Here is a 15,958-nt window from a genome sequence, read left to right on the forward strand (position 1 = left end):
CAGCTCACGGCGCTCCCATCGCCTCCGCCCTCGTCTCTCTCGCCTCCGCCCATCATCATCGAAACATCGACACATTCTGATCCACCGCCTCTGTTGGCGCCGACAAAGACGCGAGACCAGTATGGATTCAGGAAAGCTACCACGCACGTGACCATCGAGCAGTACGACTCCTGGTATGAATCGTACTCTGAATATCAGAAAGTAAGGAGCGAGAAATGGTATGCGCTGCTGAGATCGAGCGGCATCGACGAAGCAGTTCCTACCACCTTTCCCATCCGGTCCGCCAAACTCAAGAAATACATCAGGAAGGGCATACCGCCAGAGTGCCGTGGAGCGGCGTGGTTCTGGTATGCCGGCGGATACGACTATATACGTCGAAACCCGGGCCTCTACAAACGTCTTGTAGAGACTGCCCTTCGAAGCCCGATGAACGACGACAAGGAACACATTGAGCGGGATCTCCATCGAACGTTCCCAGACAACATCCACTACAAGCCTGATTCGGCCGAAGACCTTTCCAGCGGTAGCAGCAATCTCAAATACAACTCTGCCTCCCCCGACACCCCCATCATTCAATCTCTTCGTCGTGTATTATATGCATTTTCCCTACATAATTCTAATATCGGATATACTCAGTCGCTCAACTTTATAGCCGGATTCCTCATCCTCTTCCTGCCCGAGGAAAAGGCCTTCTGGCTCCTCCACATCATCACTTCCACCTTCTTCCCGGGCACTCACGAGATCAGCCTCGAGGGAGCCAACGCAGACCTCTGGATCCTAATGGTCGCCCTCAAGGAAGCCCTACCATCTGTCTATACAAAAGTCGTCAGCACCGTACCTACAACCTCCAAAACGAAACCTCCAGGCTTAAACACCTCTACTCGCCTTCCAGATATCACTCTCGGCCTCACAAACTGGCTAATGTCCATGTTCATTAGCACCTTGCCCTTCGAAACTACCCTACGCGTCTGGGACGTGTTATTCTACGAAGGCTCCCGTACCTTTTTCCGCGTCGCGTTATCCATCTTTCGCATGAACCAGAAACAGATCGTGTCCCTCGGCGATCCCATGGAGATCTTCCAGGTAGTGCAGACGGCGCCTAAACGGATGATCGACCCCAACGAGCTGATGATGGATTGTTTCGCACGCCGTTTTAAGCTGTCACAAGCCCGTGTGGAGAACCTGCGCCAGGCAAGACGAACCGCTATCCGAGAGGGAAAAGACCGATTATCTCATTTGGCTGGACCAAAGAAATTCAAGACCGACCCTAACGGGCGGCCGAGCACGGGAGCAAACACCCCTTCACCCAGTGCCTGGAGGAGCTTCAAGAGCTTTAAACAATAACATCGAACTATCAACGTTCTCACCATCGTTCGGGATTCTTTTTTTTTACTTCTTTTGCTAGCCCTGGATTAAATCATACCCTCTTTTTTTTGCATATGCATATCCTTTCTTGATGATCATCATGGTACCGGCGTTTTTTTCTCTTTGCTTTTCGCATACATCAACCAGCCTTAGCCATTCTATCTCTTTTATGTCTTACATAGCGCTCTACCGAGCTACTGACCTAGGTACCTACTCTACCTACAACGCACGTACATAAACTACATTGTACCTATAGACCTGCACCAAGCCTCTCGGGTATAAGCAAATAGAAAAGAATATACAACCCACATCACTCTATCCTAGTGTAATGTACGGTTAGAACTTGAAAATATTACTTTGATACTTGGAATATATGGAAAGTTCCGTAAATCGTATCGCGTTATTCTATAACTCGTCTATATAACTGAAAAGAAACGAAAAATATCAACCCTTTTTGCTACTTCCGCACTGTGAGAGGCTAACAAGCATCCAGGCCAGGGCCTTCACACACGCAGTAAGACACCACATTACCAGAGAGAAAACCCAGAATAACGCCCGCAGCGCAGCGCGGGTTGGCCCTGGTAATTTCTCCCCTGCACGCGGCGTACCATCCGCATAGCGTCCATAGCGCTCAACATCAATCCCTTCAACCACAAGGGCGGGATTCTTCTTCTTCTGCTTGGTTGTTGGAGTCCCTTCCGTTTCCCCCTGCTGCTTTACAGCTGCTGCCTTGGGGGTTCTACCAATACCAGCTTCCAGGTCTATTTCTTCGACTTCAGGTTCCCTCTTCCAAGGCCATGTCCATGACGAGGTGAAGGATGATTTTGACGGGTTTCTCTTCGCCTTCTTCCCTTTTTGTTTGATCTGAGACATTAGTTCTGCCTCCTGTTCGAACTCTTCGCGTTCAGCTTGGGTGGTGAATATTTGTTTTCCCGTTGGTGTGAAATAGCGAGATTCTTCTCCGGGAGCGGAACGCTTGTTTTGGGCATTGGCACTGGCACTGACATTGTCATTGCTGTTGGTAATGTTGTGGTTCGCAAGGATAGTGGCCGGGTTTGGAGTTGGTGGTCGATATGGGTCGGGGAACTCTTCGGGTTTCGGAGCGTAGATATCGATGTTTTCAAGGACTTGTTTGGTAGTTTCGTTTGAAATAGTTACGGTAAGGATGGCAGCAACTAGTGTATCGATGCTGTGCAAGGACGGTACTGTAGAGAGAATGTCGTTTGCAAAGATGGTAAGTGTCATGTGTTCCAAGTCTACAGCTACCAATGGTGTGTCGGTATTCCTTGATGATGACCCGTCGCTAGGGGCAGATAGAAGAATCGTGGGGCCATATGATGGTCCTCCGTAGGAAGGCAGCGAGTTCGATACTGATGCGTTGATTAAACCTATGGGCGCACTCGACCGAGTTGACAGGGGGCTACTTCCAGGAGTATGTGGAGAGGAACTCATCATAGCCTGGTAATGTAGCTTATACCGGGTTTGGGCATCCTGCCACTCGAAAAGACACGTTTCTTTCGCCCTTATTTGGCTCACTGCATCATTTTCGACTTCCATGGCTTGTGCAGGCGATAATTGATTTTGCCTTGCTCGTTCTAATGACTGTTCTCTTGCTAAAATCTCTGCAAGCTTTGGAAATATCGAAATTGTAGCGCTAGTACGGTTTTGGATATGATCAAGGCTGAGCGTTACGATCGGTGATTTGGTATTTGGTTTGGTTGGATGCGTTTTATGTAGTTCAAAATCACTAATTGTGTCGGTCTTGAGTGTGTAGAAAGGCACAGAACCGGCGCCGATGTTATACGTAAATGAATCCATTCTAACCGAGTATTAGCTGAAAAAAGATAATAGACAAAAAATTTCAGGGCTATGGATTTAATGCTTACCTTCTGATATTCATATGAAATGTGTTGGTATCAAATCCAGAGTTCTCACCACAAGTAGCACCCCATAACTTTTCCAGAGCTTCCACTGCAGCAATAACAACACCATCGTGGGACGATAATGACGAGCCAGCACAAGAGTGTGCTGGAGGAGAAAGAGACCCATAATCTACTCGTGATGGTGCTTGATCCGAGCTACTCCTAGGTGACCCTGCATTGGCATAATATTTTTGTTGGTTTAAAGGCAGGCCATGGTTATATCGAGGAAATATAGATCTCATTGGAGGAGGCGGTGGCGGAGGAAAGGATGGAGCATCCCGCCCCCGTGAGTTAGCTGTTTCGCGCAGTTCGCTCTCAGAAGGCGAAGAGGATGACCATACTGGAGAGTCACTCTGTGAGTTGGTAGAATTGACTGTCTTGGCCTTTTTACGTGACGATGATGCCGTAGACTTGGACCTGTTCGGGGTAGACGACCTTGGAGGAGGAAAGACAGCAAATTTATGTTGGGAATTCCCATTTCCATTGTGCCGCGAGATTGGTGACTGGCCTTCCGGCGATCTTGACATGGTTGATGTCGACATTGTTGAAGGCGACGGAGACACTCTCCTCTGAGGCTGTGGAAAGACAAAAATTTTATCCTCTCGAGAAGGCGTGTTATTCGGAAAGTGTGACTCAATATGTGTAGTTTGAGATGGTATAATAGTATTTGTATCTTCGATTATCCGCAAGATCACAGCCTCAGTCTGACCGCCCACTTTTGTGTCTTCTAGAACCGGTGCCATTCGAGGAGATTTGGTTCTTCTGGGGCGGTGTGTACGCATAGCAGCATTACCGCTACTGTGCCCTGTTTTACTCGAAGTCTGCATTGCTGGAAACAATTGGAATTGTCCCTGTGGGAAATCAGACATTTTAATGCGTACAAAGGACGGTCAGGCCAACGTCAAGAATCCAGGTATGTCTGCTGGATATGCGATGCACGAAGCGGATTCAGGATTTTCGGTGAGCAAAAGAAACCGGGAACGAAAGGGGAAGACAGAAGGAAACCGGGGAGACAAAGCAGCTTCTCTCCTTTCAGAGATAAAGAGTAGAGGAAGAAAAAGTAGGTCCCCGCATTGTGAAAACGGCGGATCACATATTATCTATCGTACAGAGCACAAAAACGACCACAGCCTCCCTGGTTGACGGGATATGGCCAACTAGGATGATCAGCGCAGGCGGTGCAACAATTTACCGCTGAAGTTTTTTAGCACCCACACCATGAATAATTCCCTTTTCTCTCCACGCCACACATCAAGTGTCTGAATGGACTGAATGGGCCTCCGCATTTGCTAACGAGGAGGTTTTTTGGGGACAACTTTTTGGATCGGCTGAATCACCGTGCATGAAGCCATTCCAGATTCGTGCTGGGTTATTCAAGATTGGCTTCTTCCGATTTGCTCCATACAGGGAAGGAATGGGTAGCCGCTGTACCTATTGGCAGGCCATGGTGCAGAAGATGTGACCAGTCCATCTATTGGCGAGGCCCCCTGCATCCCCGTCACGAACCAGGCGCTTGGAGAGGACAGGAGATCGGCGCGACCAATGCGGTGCTGAGAGGGCACTAGAAGGACTAGTGTAGCCCTCGATGGAACAGCGAGACCCTTCGAGTCTGCTTATTGCTTATTGTAGATGTAATAATAGTATCTCAGCGCACAAGAGAGCCTATGCTGATTGAGACATGCGGTCGGATGTTTTTTTCTTTTTGATATTGAGGCTTCGAAGAAAAGACCCACAAACGGCATTAAACATTTTTAAGTTGATCACGTGATAAGGGGCGGTTGCAGAGAAACCATTCATAGTACACATATTGGCCCAGGGTTGTTTTCTTCAGGGCTGATGGCTGGGGGTTGGTTGGAGGAGAATATCGACGCGTAGCCGCCCGTAGGTCCCTTGGGTTTTTCATGCGGTGCGGAGGTGTGTCACAAGGGTTGTACGGAAGTACATGTATTCTAGTTCTATGGTACACGTGAAGGGGGAGAACTTCTATGCGGCATCACGGTTAACCAGGCCTTCTATCATCGAGATGGCACCGTCCATGTTTCCCTTGTTATACAAAAACAGGCCTTGAAGGGCGGCGGCGCTAGTTGCCATAGCGCGGTCACGCTTCTGGCCATCTTCGTCTTCGACTATACCGAGCTCCGTTAACCGGTCGAGAAATACCTTCTTATACACGCTAGACTGGTCGAGCTCTCCGTAGAATCTATCCCAGAGCTGAGACACCTGGTATCGAGTGGCTTCGCCAAGACGAACGGTCATGTCCACTCGGCCGGGCCGCACTAGAGCTTCATCAAGCTTGTCGACATGGTTGGTGGTGAGGAAGATTATGCGCTCCTCCGCACTCGCAACGCCGTCGAGTGCATTGAGCAGGCCGGAGAAGGTGACGTTCGCACCCCGGTATCCATCCTCATCAGACTGTACGCGCCGTGAGCTAAAGGCAGCATCCACATCCTCCAATAGTACCAGAGTACGTGCTGGGATTATGGTGAGCAGGTGATTCAACCGGTCATCCGTCAGCCCTCTCTCGCTAAGGTTGAGAACGGCGATGTCGTAGTCTAATTCGCCGGCAAGCGCTTGGATAAAGGAGCTCTTGCCGGTACCCGGAGGGCCATGGAGGAGGTAGCCACGCCTGTAAGGGATGCCGCGGTCATGGTACCATGCTCCACTTGAGAAGAAGTCCTTTACATCGGCCACAATCCTCTCTTTCACCCCAGCATCCAAGATGACGGAGTCCAATGGCCTCTTCCGCCGAGGATGACCAAACGGACGCCACTCTGCTCCCCAAGAATTGTAAATGACCGTTTTCCCCTCATGCGTCTTCACCGCGTACTCGTGTGCCTCCTTGAATAAATCCTCAAAGATGTGCCTTTGTGAATATAGCGTGGTAAGCGTCACTGTCTCCCATGGCCGTCCAGTCTGCAGGTCGCGTGATTTGGCTTCACGGACGCGATTCACGAATATAAAAGCGTTCTTATAGCGGAGTATATGCTTTCCGGGCCCCGGTATGAGAGCGAAATGCGTATGAATCGCTCCATTGGCGTGTTCGACTTTCTCGGTTTGTATGGACAAGTGACGCATGCCGGGTGTAATCCTGTTTAACAGAGAGTTCATAAAACTTGTCTGGGCCTGCCCGCGGGCGGTTTGGTTCGTAAGCTGTGAGCGTTGGTAGAGCGTCATCCAGTTCAGAAACCATGGATAAGAGTCATCCTTTATACTAATCTCGACGTCAACTAGCATCCGTCTGCGCAGGAGTATGGCTCCATGTCGAATTCCACGCTGCGCAAGGGTGAGGCCGGCTCCTAAACCCGCTAAGCCAAATCCCTATCAATTGGACAAGAGGAAAGGTCAGCATAACAATGCCATCTCAGATCTGACCTCTACAGCACTTACAGCAGTGAAAAATGGATTGTCTGAAAGCTGTGCAAAGAGCCCTTTATCGGATTGAATAGCATTTTCTGAAATCAAGTTCAACTTGGCTGCTGCCACAGGACTTGCTGGGTCAGCCGCCGCTCCGTTTGGTTCCATTGACCTGGAGGCAATTGTCGCAGCATCTTTTCCCAACATATGTATTTGCACAGCTCTAGCTTTATCTCATGTCGTTGGAAGTTTTCAAACTGCGACTTCGTAGCTTGCGGCTTTTTTGATATTCGTCGCTGCTTTAATATATGCTTATGTAATACTTCGACGGAAAGGAATTTTTTTATGCCGCGGGATTCACTGCTTATGTAATCATATTTATACCCGTGGACCCAAGGTAAGGTGTAGTCTTGCTATGTACGTACAAAGCATGGAAAGAAGCATTCCTTCTCCATAACAGTGAACTATTTTAGAGTCAGAGATACGATTATTATTCACTAACTTATATAAAACTTTGGTGCTATCGATTGTCCCGTCCTACATTTACAGGGGCCCAAGAATATGATATGCAGGTATAGAAATCCCAATATAAAGATTATGGAGAACACCCGAAAATTCGCTAGGTTGGTGAACATGACAAGTCACACACTGCTGTTAATCTACCGTCATCAAGCATCACCCCACTAGGAAGATGAATATCACGTAGATTGTGATGTCAGTACTCGAGTCCCACAGGTCAAATGAACTCTGGGCTTCCAGGTGGATAGAGTCTGAGTTGTTCAAGGTGTATTTTTGGGGGCATGGTTCCTGAACATACTTACATTGGTCAACCTAATCAGACGAACCTCCAATGTTAGTAATATTGGCTAGAATGGAGGATACCAGCAGCCCCCTATAGCGTAGGAACATTTTCTCCTCTGCCAGTCTCAGTGGGTGGAAAGGTAGAGAAATAAGCAACATAGACACACTCTCTCAATTGATGTCAGGCTTTTCAGTCCTTAGCAGGATAAGATGGGACTTCTTTATCCTTCAAAAGACCTTCCATTTTGGGTCTTCACAGACTGTGTTGCCGAGAGTCCATGTTTGGATTAGTTTGTTTTGACGTCTTACCCCAGGCGGGATATCTCTTTCTGTCTTTCTGTTTCAACAACAAAAAATTTTCAAAAGAACAACTTCTCTCCTATATATATATATATACACTCACCAGACATATATACACCTCATTATATATATATAACCACCCTTATGGAAGAATGCTCCTCTGTTTTATGCAGTTTATTGCAAAGAAACGGTAAGAAACACGTCTGTAAGGGAGGCAGCAGGTGAAGTGGCTAACGTGTTTGCTTCCAAACAGGAATAGAGGATATTATAAGCCTTTCAACATAAAGGGTATCGAAGTTCGGTATAAAAGATACCCAGGAACCCGTGTCCTCCCTCTAGAGAGGGCATCCGGTATGATATCCTCCTCCCCTTAGCCCTCCTTAGCTAAATATTAGCTAGGCTTGGGGGAGGGTGATGGGTATAAACCACCCTCTGTTAGCCTTCTTTGGCTAAATATTAGCTGGCTTGGGGGATGTGGTTGGTCCGGGTCGCCGTTCTTTAACTTTTCTTTGGCTAAATATTACCGGACCAAATGTTCCCCAACCTAGGGGACTAAAAAAAAGAACTAGAAGAACGGTGATGCCTTCGATGGTATAGGGAGAATGGTCAGTATGGACCATTCTCCCTCAGTGTCCTCCCGACCTATCCAAGGGAGGCCATTCGGTACGAATAACAAGGCTGTTAATAGAAAACACACAATATTGTTATAATTGCAATGGGGGCGTACCCCAGGGGAGAGTATGTATGCCCTGTCTTCCGCTTAATACTGCCGTGTAGCTGACACGGACAAGATAATAGGAGGCCTGGGGGGTGCTGTTAGAATGGTTGAAAAATGGATGCCTGTACCAAGGGCGCCGGCAGTGCCAAAACGGCAAGTTGCCGGTGCTAACTTGGGTGGCATTGCCGCGCTGGGGGTAATGGGCTCAGGCCCTATATTCCGATGGAATAAGGCCAAGGGTATAGCCCTTCTGTGTCTGGTCTCATCCAAAGCAGACATCAGAAGTAAAAACATGCCTTCAAAGTGACACGTGATATATTAACACGTGATTTTACATTATTAGTCACGTGCTTTGATATACTATATAAGCTAAAGCTTCCTTTTCGAACGAACAACCTTTACTATGTACTTTTCGAAACAGCACCTACTATGTACATATTCATGGCCTAGATGCCTGTTATCCGATCACTACCTGGCTATTCAAGCTCATTACATGCCTTATACAAGCCTTCTTCCTGCTCTGCATTGCGCGAGCGCTCCTCTGGTATTCCAAGGTTTAATAGCTAAGGAACGAACAGCCTTTGTCTTTTTGACCTCTATCTACATATTTGCGGCCTAGAAGCCTGTCCTCAGATCACTACAAAGCCATTGAAGCGTAGTCTCACCATTCCTAGCCTTACAGCCAATATACAAGGCTTCTGCCCTGCACATTCTTGTGGCAGCCCTCCTCTGGCGACACCGGTGTGAGGGCGTGCTTTGTATCACCTGGTTGCTGTACTTTGCGGGCTCGCATGGCACAAGCAGCGACTATACGGAGTACTTTAATGAGACTTGACTTTAAGAGAGTGGACAACCTTTTACAACCGATCTCAGTCCTTGATTTTTTATGGCGATCAGTCCTCAATAGAGTAAGACTGCAAAGTTATCGAAGCAGCAATTGTCTATCACAGCCAACACCAGCCAGCAGCCAGTCCTGGCACAGCCTCTCTTCTGTGAGGCCATAGCTCTCGACTCCATACTTGCGGTCAATCCTTCTTCAGCCCGAGCACGCCCATATTGACACATGTACACTGTATGTATTCGTAACTGGTGCAACGTCTTCCACGTGTGGAGCCCTTTTCATCATGCTTATCGCTATATGGTAGATCCTGCCGTTCCCCCTTTCTTTTCATTTGCAGGCTGATTCGCTTCAATGCAGTGTCATCTTTAGAATATTTTAACCTGGGCTGGACTAACACTGATAGTTCCTCTAATTCGGCTCGTGTTGTCGCATAACTTATACGCGACTACATAGTAGGTGCTCCACGTAGACGAAGTATATAAGTGTAATATAAGAGCACCGTCAAATATATACAACTGCTACTTTTAACCGCTTTCTTGGTCTTTGTATCCATTTCAGGGCTCTACCCCGACCTCTTATCTATTTTCAATTCCTATTACAAAAAAAATGGTTATAGAGACATCCAATTTCTATAGTTCGCCTTACCTGGCAGAGCTTTACGAACTTCAGTGGGCCGGGCCTCACATGACAGATGTCGATTTATATGCAAAGGAACTCATGGATATGGTGTCCAAGCACAGAGAGATAGCTTCGAACCGTCAATTCACCTTCCTCGAGCTCGGTACTGGCTCCGGCCGCGTGATACTCGGTGTCTTGAAATGCCTCGCAAATGCATTATTCGACACCGGCAACATGCAAATGATCGGTCTAGATAACGTGCAGAACATGCTAGATCTGGCAGCCAAGTTAGAATCCAAGACAATTGGGATATCTCCTCCCATCACCTGGGTGTTGGGCGATGCGCTGGCACTCGATGAGCTACCGGTGTTAGCGGGCGAACATGCCACAGTTGACCTCCTCCTGTTCCCGCTCAGCAGCATCGTACACATGGTGGAGGATGGGCAGCTAGAGCAGTTATTCCAGCAGATCGGCAAGGTGCTCACCCCAGACACGGGGCGAGCGTACATATCTCTTTTCAACTGGTTCTTGATCAGGCCGGGTGATGACCTCAAAGCCCGGATGGATGATGAGGTTTTACCACCACCGACAGACGTCCCGAGTGCACAGTTCCGCAGGATTCAGTATTATAGTGAAATGAAGAAGAGCGAGTGCCGGGGGAACCACATCATTTACCACCAGGATGCACAGGTCTTCGAGCAACAGGATAACGGCGAGAAAAAGGAAATCGAGTGCTACCGGATCACACAGACCTTACGGTGGTTTTCCGAGGCCGCTATCGAGGCAGCCATTGGGGCGGCAGGCTTGCGAATCGTGGAGCGGAGGGTGGAGAATATAGGTCTTGACGAGGAGGGGTCTAACGACTTCACTGAAAACATGTTCATCCTACAGCGGGTGTGATAACAACGCTGATGTTATTAGCATTGTATTTGCGGGTATCTGGTGTAGTTGTCAATTGCTATAGAATGTTGTCTTTTCTCGATGTTTTTTGAAGTCACGACGCTAGTCTTCTTTCGGCCTAGGGCGGGAACCCTCCCACATGAAGCTTTGAAGACGCAAAAAGCGAAAGATGAAAGTTGATAATGAAGAGAGAAAAGCTCCAACAGAACAACTTCTTAGGTACTGCTTAGGAGCTACTTTCTCCCCCTTTAGCTATTTACGGTCTTACTTCTCTATAGAACCTCTTCCGCCCTTTATTCTTATATTAATCGACTTGAAGGAGGCCTCGCTTCACCGCCGCCAAAATGCAGGCTCCTGTGGTTGTTATGAGTACGTACAACAACTCCACGGCTTCAGCAGCCGATCTGGCTTGTATCCTCACTAATGCCAGACTCAAGATACCCAGAATGAAGGGAGACAAGTCGGCCGCAAGGCACAGATGTCAAATATCGCAGCTGCCAAAACGTGAGAGACCTCCGAGCCCCTCTATCAATATGTTACGGTGACTAAACAGAAAGGGGGGGAGATGCATTGTAGTGTTGCTGATATTATCCGATCATGTCTGGGCCCAAAAGCCATGCTTAAGATGCTACTTGATCCCATGGGCGGCATTGTCTTGACCAACGATGGGCACGCAATTCTTCGAGAGATCGAGGTCGCCCACCCTGCCGCGAAGAGCATGATAGAGCTGAGCCGGACACAAGACGAGGAAGTTGGTGATGGAACCACGACTGTTATCGTACTAGGTATTTTCATGCTAAGGATGGTCTCTTACAAGCTTTATCTGGTGCTAACGGTTCCCCCTCTTAGCCGGAGAAATTCTGGCGCATGCCCTTCCCCAGCTCGAACGCAATATTCACCCTGTTATCATAATTTCTGCCTTCAAGCGAGCTCTTTCTGACGCCCTTGCCATAATCGAGGAAATATCTCTGCCAGTGGAGGTGGACGATGACAAGGCCATGTATAACCTGATACAGTCTTCAATTGGTACCAAATTTGTGTCTCGTTGGTCAGAGCTCATGTGCGGCCTAGCTCTGAAGGCGGTACGGACCGTATCTCTGGATAACGGCAGCGGCAGGAAGGAAGTGGATATTAAACGATATGCGCGTGTTGAGAAGATTCCCGGCGGCCAGATCGAAGACAGTGAGGTTATAGACGGTGTCATCATCAATAAGGATATCACCCACCCCAAGATGCGAAGACGGATAGAAAACCCAAGAATTATTCTCCTTGATTGTCCCCTGGAGTATAAAAAGGGAGAATCGCAGACCAACATTGAAATCAGCAAGGAAGATGATTGGAATAAGATTTTACAGATCGAAGAAGAGCAGGTCAAGCGCATGTGTGATGCTATCCTCGCTCTTAAGCCTGACTTAGTCATCACTGAAAAGGGTGTTTCTGGTATGATATTCTCTTCCTCATATAAAGTGGATTAATACTTGGATTAATAGCTAACTTCAAGTAGATCTGGCACAACATTTCCTAGTCAAACACAACGTTACTGCTCTTAGACGTGTCCGAAAGATGGACAATAACCGTATCGCCCGCGCTACCGGCGCTACCATAGTCAACCGTGTCGATGACTTACAGGAATCCGACGTTGGAACCCAGTGCGGTCTCTTTGAGATTGAAAAGATCGGCGATGAGTACTTCTCCTTCCTGAGAAAGTGCAAGAACCCGAAGGCCTGTAGCATTATTCTTAGGGGTCCGTCCAAGGACATTCTCAACGAAGTCGAACGAAACCTCCAAGACGCCATGTCTGTGGCTAGGAATGTTATTTACCACCCACGTCTATCCCCCGGTGGAGGTGCAACCGAGATGGCGGTCTCTGTCAGACTCGCCAACCTAGCCAAGTCTATTGAAGGCGTCCAGCAATGGCCATACAAGGCTGTCGCCGATGCCATGGAGATCATACCACGAACCCTGGTCCAGAATGCCGGTGCCAACCCGATCCAGGTCCTCACTGCTTTGAGGGCCAAACATGTTGAAGGCCGCAACACCTGGGGTATCGACGGCGATACCGGAAAGCTCGTTGACATGAAGGAGTACGGCGTCTGGGAACCTGAGGCTGTAAAGCTACAAAGCGTCAAAACCGCTATTGAGGTAATATACTTCCCCCCTTTTCCATCTCTGGCATAAGTTACTAATTATCTTAGTCTGCATGCCTACTCCTGCGTGTCGATGACATCTGTAGTGCTAAATCCCTTAACCAAGCTGCTAATATGGGAGGCGGTGAGGAGTAAGCGGCCTGGGTTATTTTTCATGATTGGGGGATAGTATGTCAACCTCGCACATAAAGTCATCATGAAGGCATAATACAAGGAAAAAAATCAAAAGCGATAGAAAAATGAATTGGCCGCATGCATAATTCTATTTGATTGCATGAACCGTATCAAAAATTACACTGAAATTAGCCGGGTATCATATTGTCTTCGTATACTACATTTTTTGGCCATCTATATCCATAAATCAATCCTCATCATGGATGATGACACCAGGAACCTCGCCGTTCTCATGCCCGTCAGCCTTGATCCCCTGATCCGTCGAACTGCCCTTCGCAACCCCATTATCAACAACTCCCAAATCACCCGCATTATCATCCCCTCCCTCCTCCCCGCCACTCTTCCCCTTCTTTCCCTTCCCTTTCTTCCTTTTCTCTCTCTTCCTCCTATTCCTCTCCGTCTTCTCTTCATCCCTCCGCCTAGCTTCTTCCCTTGCCTTATTGAACTCCTCCTCATCCTTCTCCTTCTTCAACTCCTCCTCCATAAGCTTGATCCTCTCATATTCGCGTCGTCTGCTAGCCTTGTAGACGTGGAACTCCCCTGATCCTGCTCCAGCAGAGGATCCCTGGACATTCGCGATTATCTCCGGGGGCGGTGCAAGGGTCTTTGGTTTTGATGGCTCTGGTAGTCTGATCTCCTTTGAGGGGTCTTTGAAGAGCGTTTTTATTTCATTGGCTTGCTCTGAGAGGGGAGTGAGGGCTCGTCGTTTGACAGGGCGTTTGCTGCGAGGATCATGGCTTGTAGGAATGGATTCTGGGATCGGCTCTGACATTGCTCTTGCGTCTATTGTTCTGATTTTGGTATCTGTTGAGGACTTCTGCTGCCTTGTGGTTATTCGTATATGCGAACTACCAATAGTACGTCCAAAAGGGGCTTTTGCAGTCGTATCAAAATGTCCCCGTAAGACTATTTCGTAGCTTCCGTGTAATCCCTCTGTCTTCTCCTGGTTTGAATGAAGTTGAAGTTGGACTCGATGAACTCGTGGACGATTTTTCGAATTTATATCACGTGATGTTAACAAAATATCAGTTTGGTCTTTTCTATATTTGAACATCTTGATAAATTATGAACTTGAGCTTGATCGAGTGTAGTTTTATACTATGAACTATCGGGTTACTATCAGCTGTCTAAATTTATGCACATGAACGGGATAACCTATACGCAGTGTATAACCCGTAGCCATTATAGACTCAGCGTTTAGAGATAACTAGGAATGTCAATATAATATTTTACATGAAGAAAATATCGATTCTATACAATGTAAGACCCTACTGATATTTCTAGTCGTTAATATTAAATAAAATAAAATAGGCGAGCAGTGTAATATTCGCAAGGGTTTGGTGATATTATTTGTTAACTTGTTGGTTTCCAACCACAAAGCAACCTCACGCCTTTTCAACCAGCTTACGCGCTTTCACTCTTCGCCTTGTCGCTGTCTACTATCTAGTTTCTCGTTCTATAGCGGTTGACCAAGATGCCAACCTATCGTATTGGTAAGTAGATACTGTCGTTTTGTACATGTTGGCTGAGCAGGCATTATTTTACGAGGAACGCGCTCTTGACGCGAAGCTGGAAGCGCTGCTAATATTTATATCAATCTACCAGAGCTTGCCAGCACCGGCAGAGCTGGTTGCAAGAATAAAGAGTGCCAGGAGAAAAAGGAGAAGATTCTTAAGGGGGAGCTGAGACTGGGCACATTCGTTGATACTGAGCAGTTCCAAAGTTGGGCGTGGAAACATTGGTATGATCGCTACCTTCTCCCGTTTATATATATATCTAATCAGTAACGCCTAGGGGATGTGTGACTCCAAGGCAAATTGCAAGTATCCAGGAAATCGTGGATGAGAATGGTGACCGTGACATGACGCTTCTGGATGGCTACGACGAGATCCCAGCCGAGAGCCAGAAGAAGGTCGCAGATGCCGTGGAGCAAGGCCATGTTGATGATGAGGACTGGAGAGGAGTAAGTTTGCCCGTCCAGTATGAAAACCACTTTTATTAACAGGTTATCAGGATGTTGAGATGAACCGACCTGGAAAAACCGGGTTTCGAGTGAGAGCATCTAAGAAGGTAGACTTGACTATATCCCTGCTTCTACGGATCTATATGCTTACTCTTGAGCAGAAGGATGATGTCGATGATGAGGAGGAAAAGAAGGATGACAAGACCAAAAAGGCATCCAAACGGCAACAAGCCAAAAGGAAGGCTGAAGATGATGCCGAAGATGAAAAGCCAGCTGCTAAAAAGGCCAAATCCAGTTCCAAAGTGACTTCTAAGAAGTTTAAAGCGGAGAAGGCTGAACCAAAGGAAGAGGAAGAAGTTGAGGATGAGCCGTCTGAAGGAAAGAAGAAGGCTAAGAAGGCGAAGGGCGAGAAGGAGACGATGGGAACCAAAGAGAAGAAGGGAGCCAAAGAAGAAAAGAAAGTAGAGAAGGTGGTAGAGAAGAAGGAGAAGAAAGTGGTAGAGAAGAAGAAGAAAGATACAGAGAAGGAGAAGAAGGTGGCAGAGAAGAAGGACAAGGACACGAAAGAGAAGAAGGAAACGAAGGAGAAGAAGGATAAAAAAGCACCAGAGAAGAAGGATAAGAAAGATACAGAGAAGAAAGTGGCAGAGAAGGAGAAGAAGAAGCCAGCTGCAAAGGCATCGAAACAGACGGCGGACAAGGACGCACCAGCCCGTCGAACAAGTGGTAGAGCTTCACGCTCGAGAACCGCAGCCAGCTAAGATCCTCCATCCATCTTTGCTTCTCCCGGTGTTTTAACTGTGTATACTAGTTTAATAAACCCATCGCATCACTCTCCAGGCCTGTCTGATGCAA

The 15,958-nt window shown here is 47.6% G+C and overlaps 8 protein-coding genes across 8 annotated transcripts in view; 5 read left to right on the plus strand and 3 right to left on the minus strand.

The window, feature by feature from the left end:
- The window catches only part of MCYG_04823 (GTPase-activating protein gyp3), a gene marked incomplete at both ends in the record, with an annotated part of 2,364 nt that extends 1,020 nt beyond the window's left edge, over positions 1–1,344 (plus strand). The window contains one exon of the mRNA XM_002847040.1: positions 4–1,344. Within this exon, the coding sequence (XP_002847086.1) occupies positions 4–1,344 (1,341 nt within the window). The remainder of the gene's footprint in view (positions 1–3) is intronic.
- A 465-nt stretch (positions 1,345–1,809) lies between these two features.
- On the minus strand, positions 1,810–3,829 carry MCYG_04824 (conserved hypothetical protein; the record flags this gene model as incomplete). The annotated part of the gene is made up of 2 exons (XM_002847041.1): positions 1,810–3,184; positions 3,252–3,829. The coding sequence occupies 2 exons, from the start codon at positions 3,827–3,829 to the stop codon at positions 1,810–1,812; spliced, it is 1,953 nt and encodes a 650-aa protein (XP_002847087.1).
- Positions 3,830–5,270: 1,441 nt separating this feature from the next.
- Positions 5,271–6,848, minus strand: MCYG_04825 (mitochondrial chaperone BCS1; the record flags this gene model as incomplete). The annotated part of the gene is made up of 2 exons (XM_002847042.1): positions 5,271–6,605; positions 6,675–6,848. 2 exons carry the CDS (start codon positions 6,846–6,848, stop codon positions 5,271–5,273), a joined length of 1,509 nt encoding a protein of 502 aa, XP_002847088.1.
- Positions 6,849–7,909: 1,061 nt separating this feature from the next.
- MCYG_04826 (uncharacterized protein) lies at positions 7,910–8,767 on the plus strand (the record flags this gene model as incomplete). The annotated part of the gene is made up of 5 exons (XM_002847043.1): positions 7,910–7,932; positions 8,002–8,093; positions 8,142–8,176; positions 8,312–8,405; positions 8,541–8,767. The coding sequence occupies 5 exons, from the start codon at positions 7,910–7,912 to the stop codon at positions 8,765–8,767; spliced, it is 471 nt and encodes a 156-aa protein (XP_002847089.1).
- An 817-nt stretch (positions 8,768–9,584) lies between these two features.
- Positions 9,585–10,819, plus strand: MCYG_04827 (conserved hypothetical protein; the record flags this gene model as incomplete). Its single annotated transcript, XM_002847044.1, has 2 exons — positions 9,585–9,601; positions 9,937–10,819. 2 exons carry the CDS (start codon positions 9,585–9,587, stop codon positions 10,817–10,819), a joined length of 900 nt encoding a protein of 299 aa, XP_002847090.1.
- Positions 10,820–11,163: 344 nt separating this feature from the next.
- MCYG_04828 (T-complex protein 1 subunit gamma) lies at positions 11,164–13,101 on the plus strand (the record flags this gene model as incomplete). Its single annotated transcript, XM_002847045.1, has 6 exons — positions 11,164–11,188; positions 11,257–11,323; positions 11,396–11,604; positions 11,669–12,259; positions 12,324–12,961; positions 13,015–13,101. The coding sequence occupies 6 exons, from the start codon at positions 11,164–11,166 to the stop codon at positions 13,099–13,101; spliced, it is 1,617 nt and encodes a 538-aa protein (XP_002847091.1).
- Positions 13,102–13,327: 226 nt separating this feature from the next.
- Positions 13,328–13,912, minus strand: MCYG_04829 (conserved hypothetical protein; the record flags this gene model as incomplete). Its single annotated transcript, XM_002847046.1, has 1 exon — positions 13,328–13,912. One exon carries the CDS (start codon positions 13,910–13,912, stop codon positions 13,328–13,330), a length of 585 nt encoding a protein of 194 aa, XP_002847092.1.
- Positions 13,913–14,614: 702 nt separating this feature from the next.
- MCYG_04830 (conserved hypothetical protein) lies at positions 14,615–15,864 on the plus strand (the record flags this gene model as incomplete). Its single annotated transcript, XM_002847047.1, has 4 exons — positions 14,615–14,633; positions 14,746–14,881; positions 14,935–15,103; positions 15,265–15,864. 4 exons carry the CDS (start codon positions 14,615–14,617, stop codon positions 15,862–15,864), a joined length of 924 nt encoding a protein of 307 aa, XP_002847093.1.
- Positions 15,865–15,958: the final 94 nt, after the last annotated feature.

This window comes from Microsporum canis, genomic scaffold (genome assembly GCF_000151145.1).
Source record: "Microsporum canis CBS 113480 supercont1.4 genomic scaffold, whole genome shotgun sequence".
Classification (NCBI taxonomy): Eukaryota; Fungi; Ascomycota; class Eurotiomycetes; order Onygenales; family Arthrodermataceae; genus Microsporum; species Microsporum canis.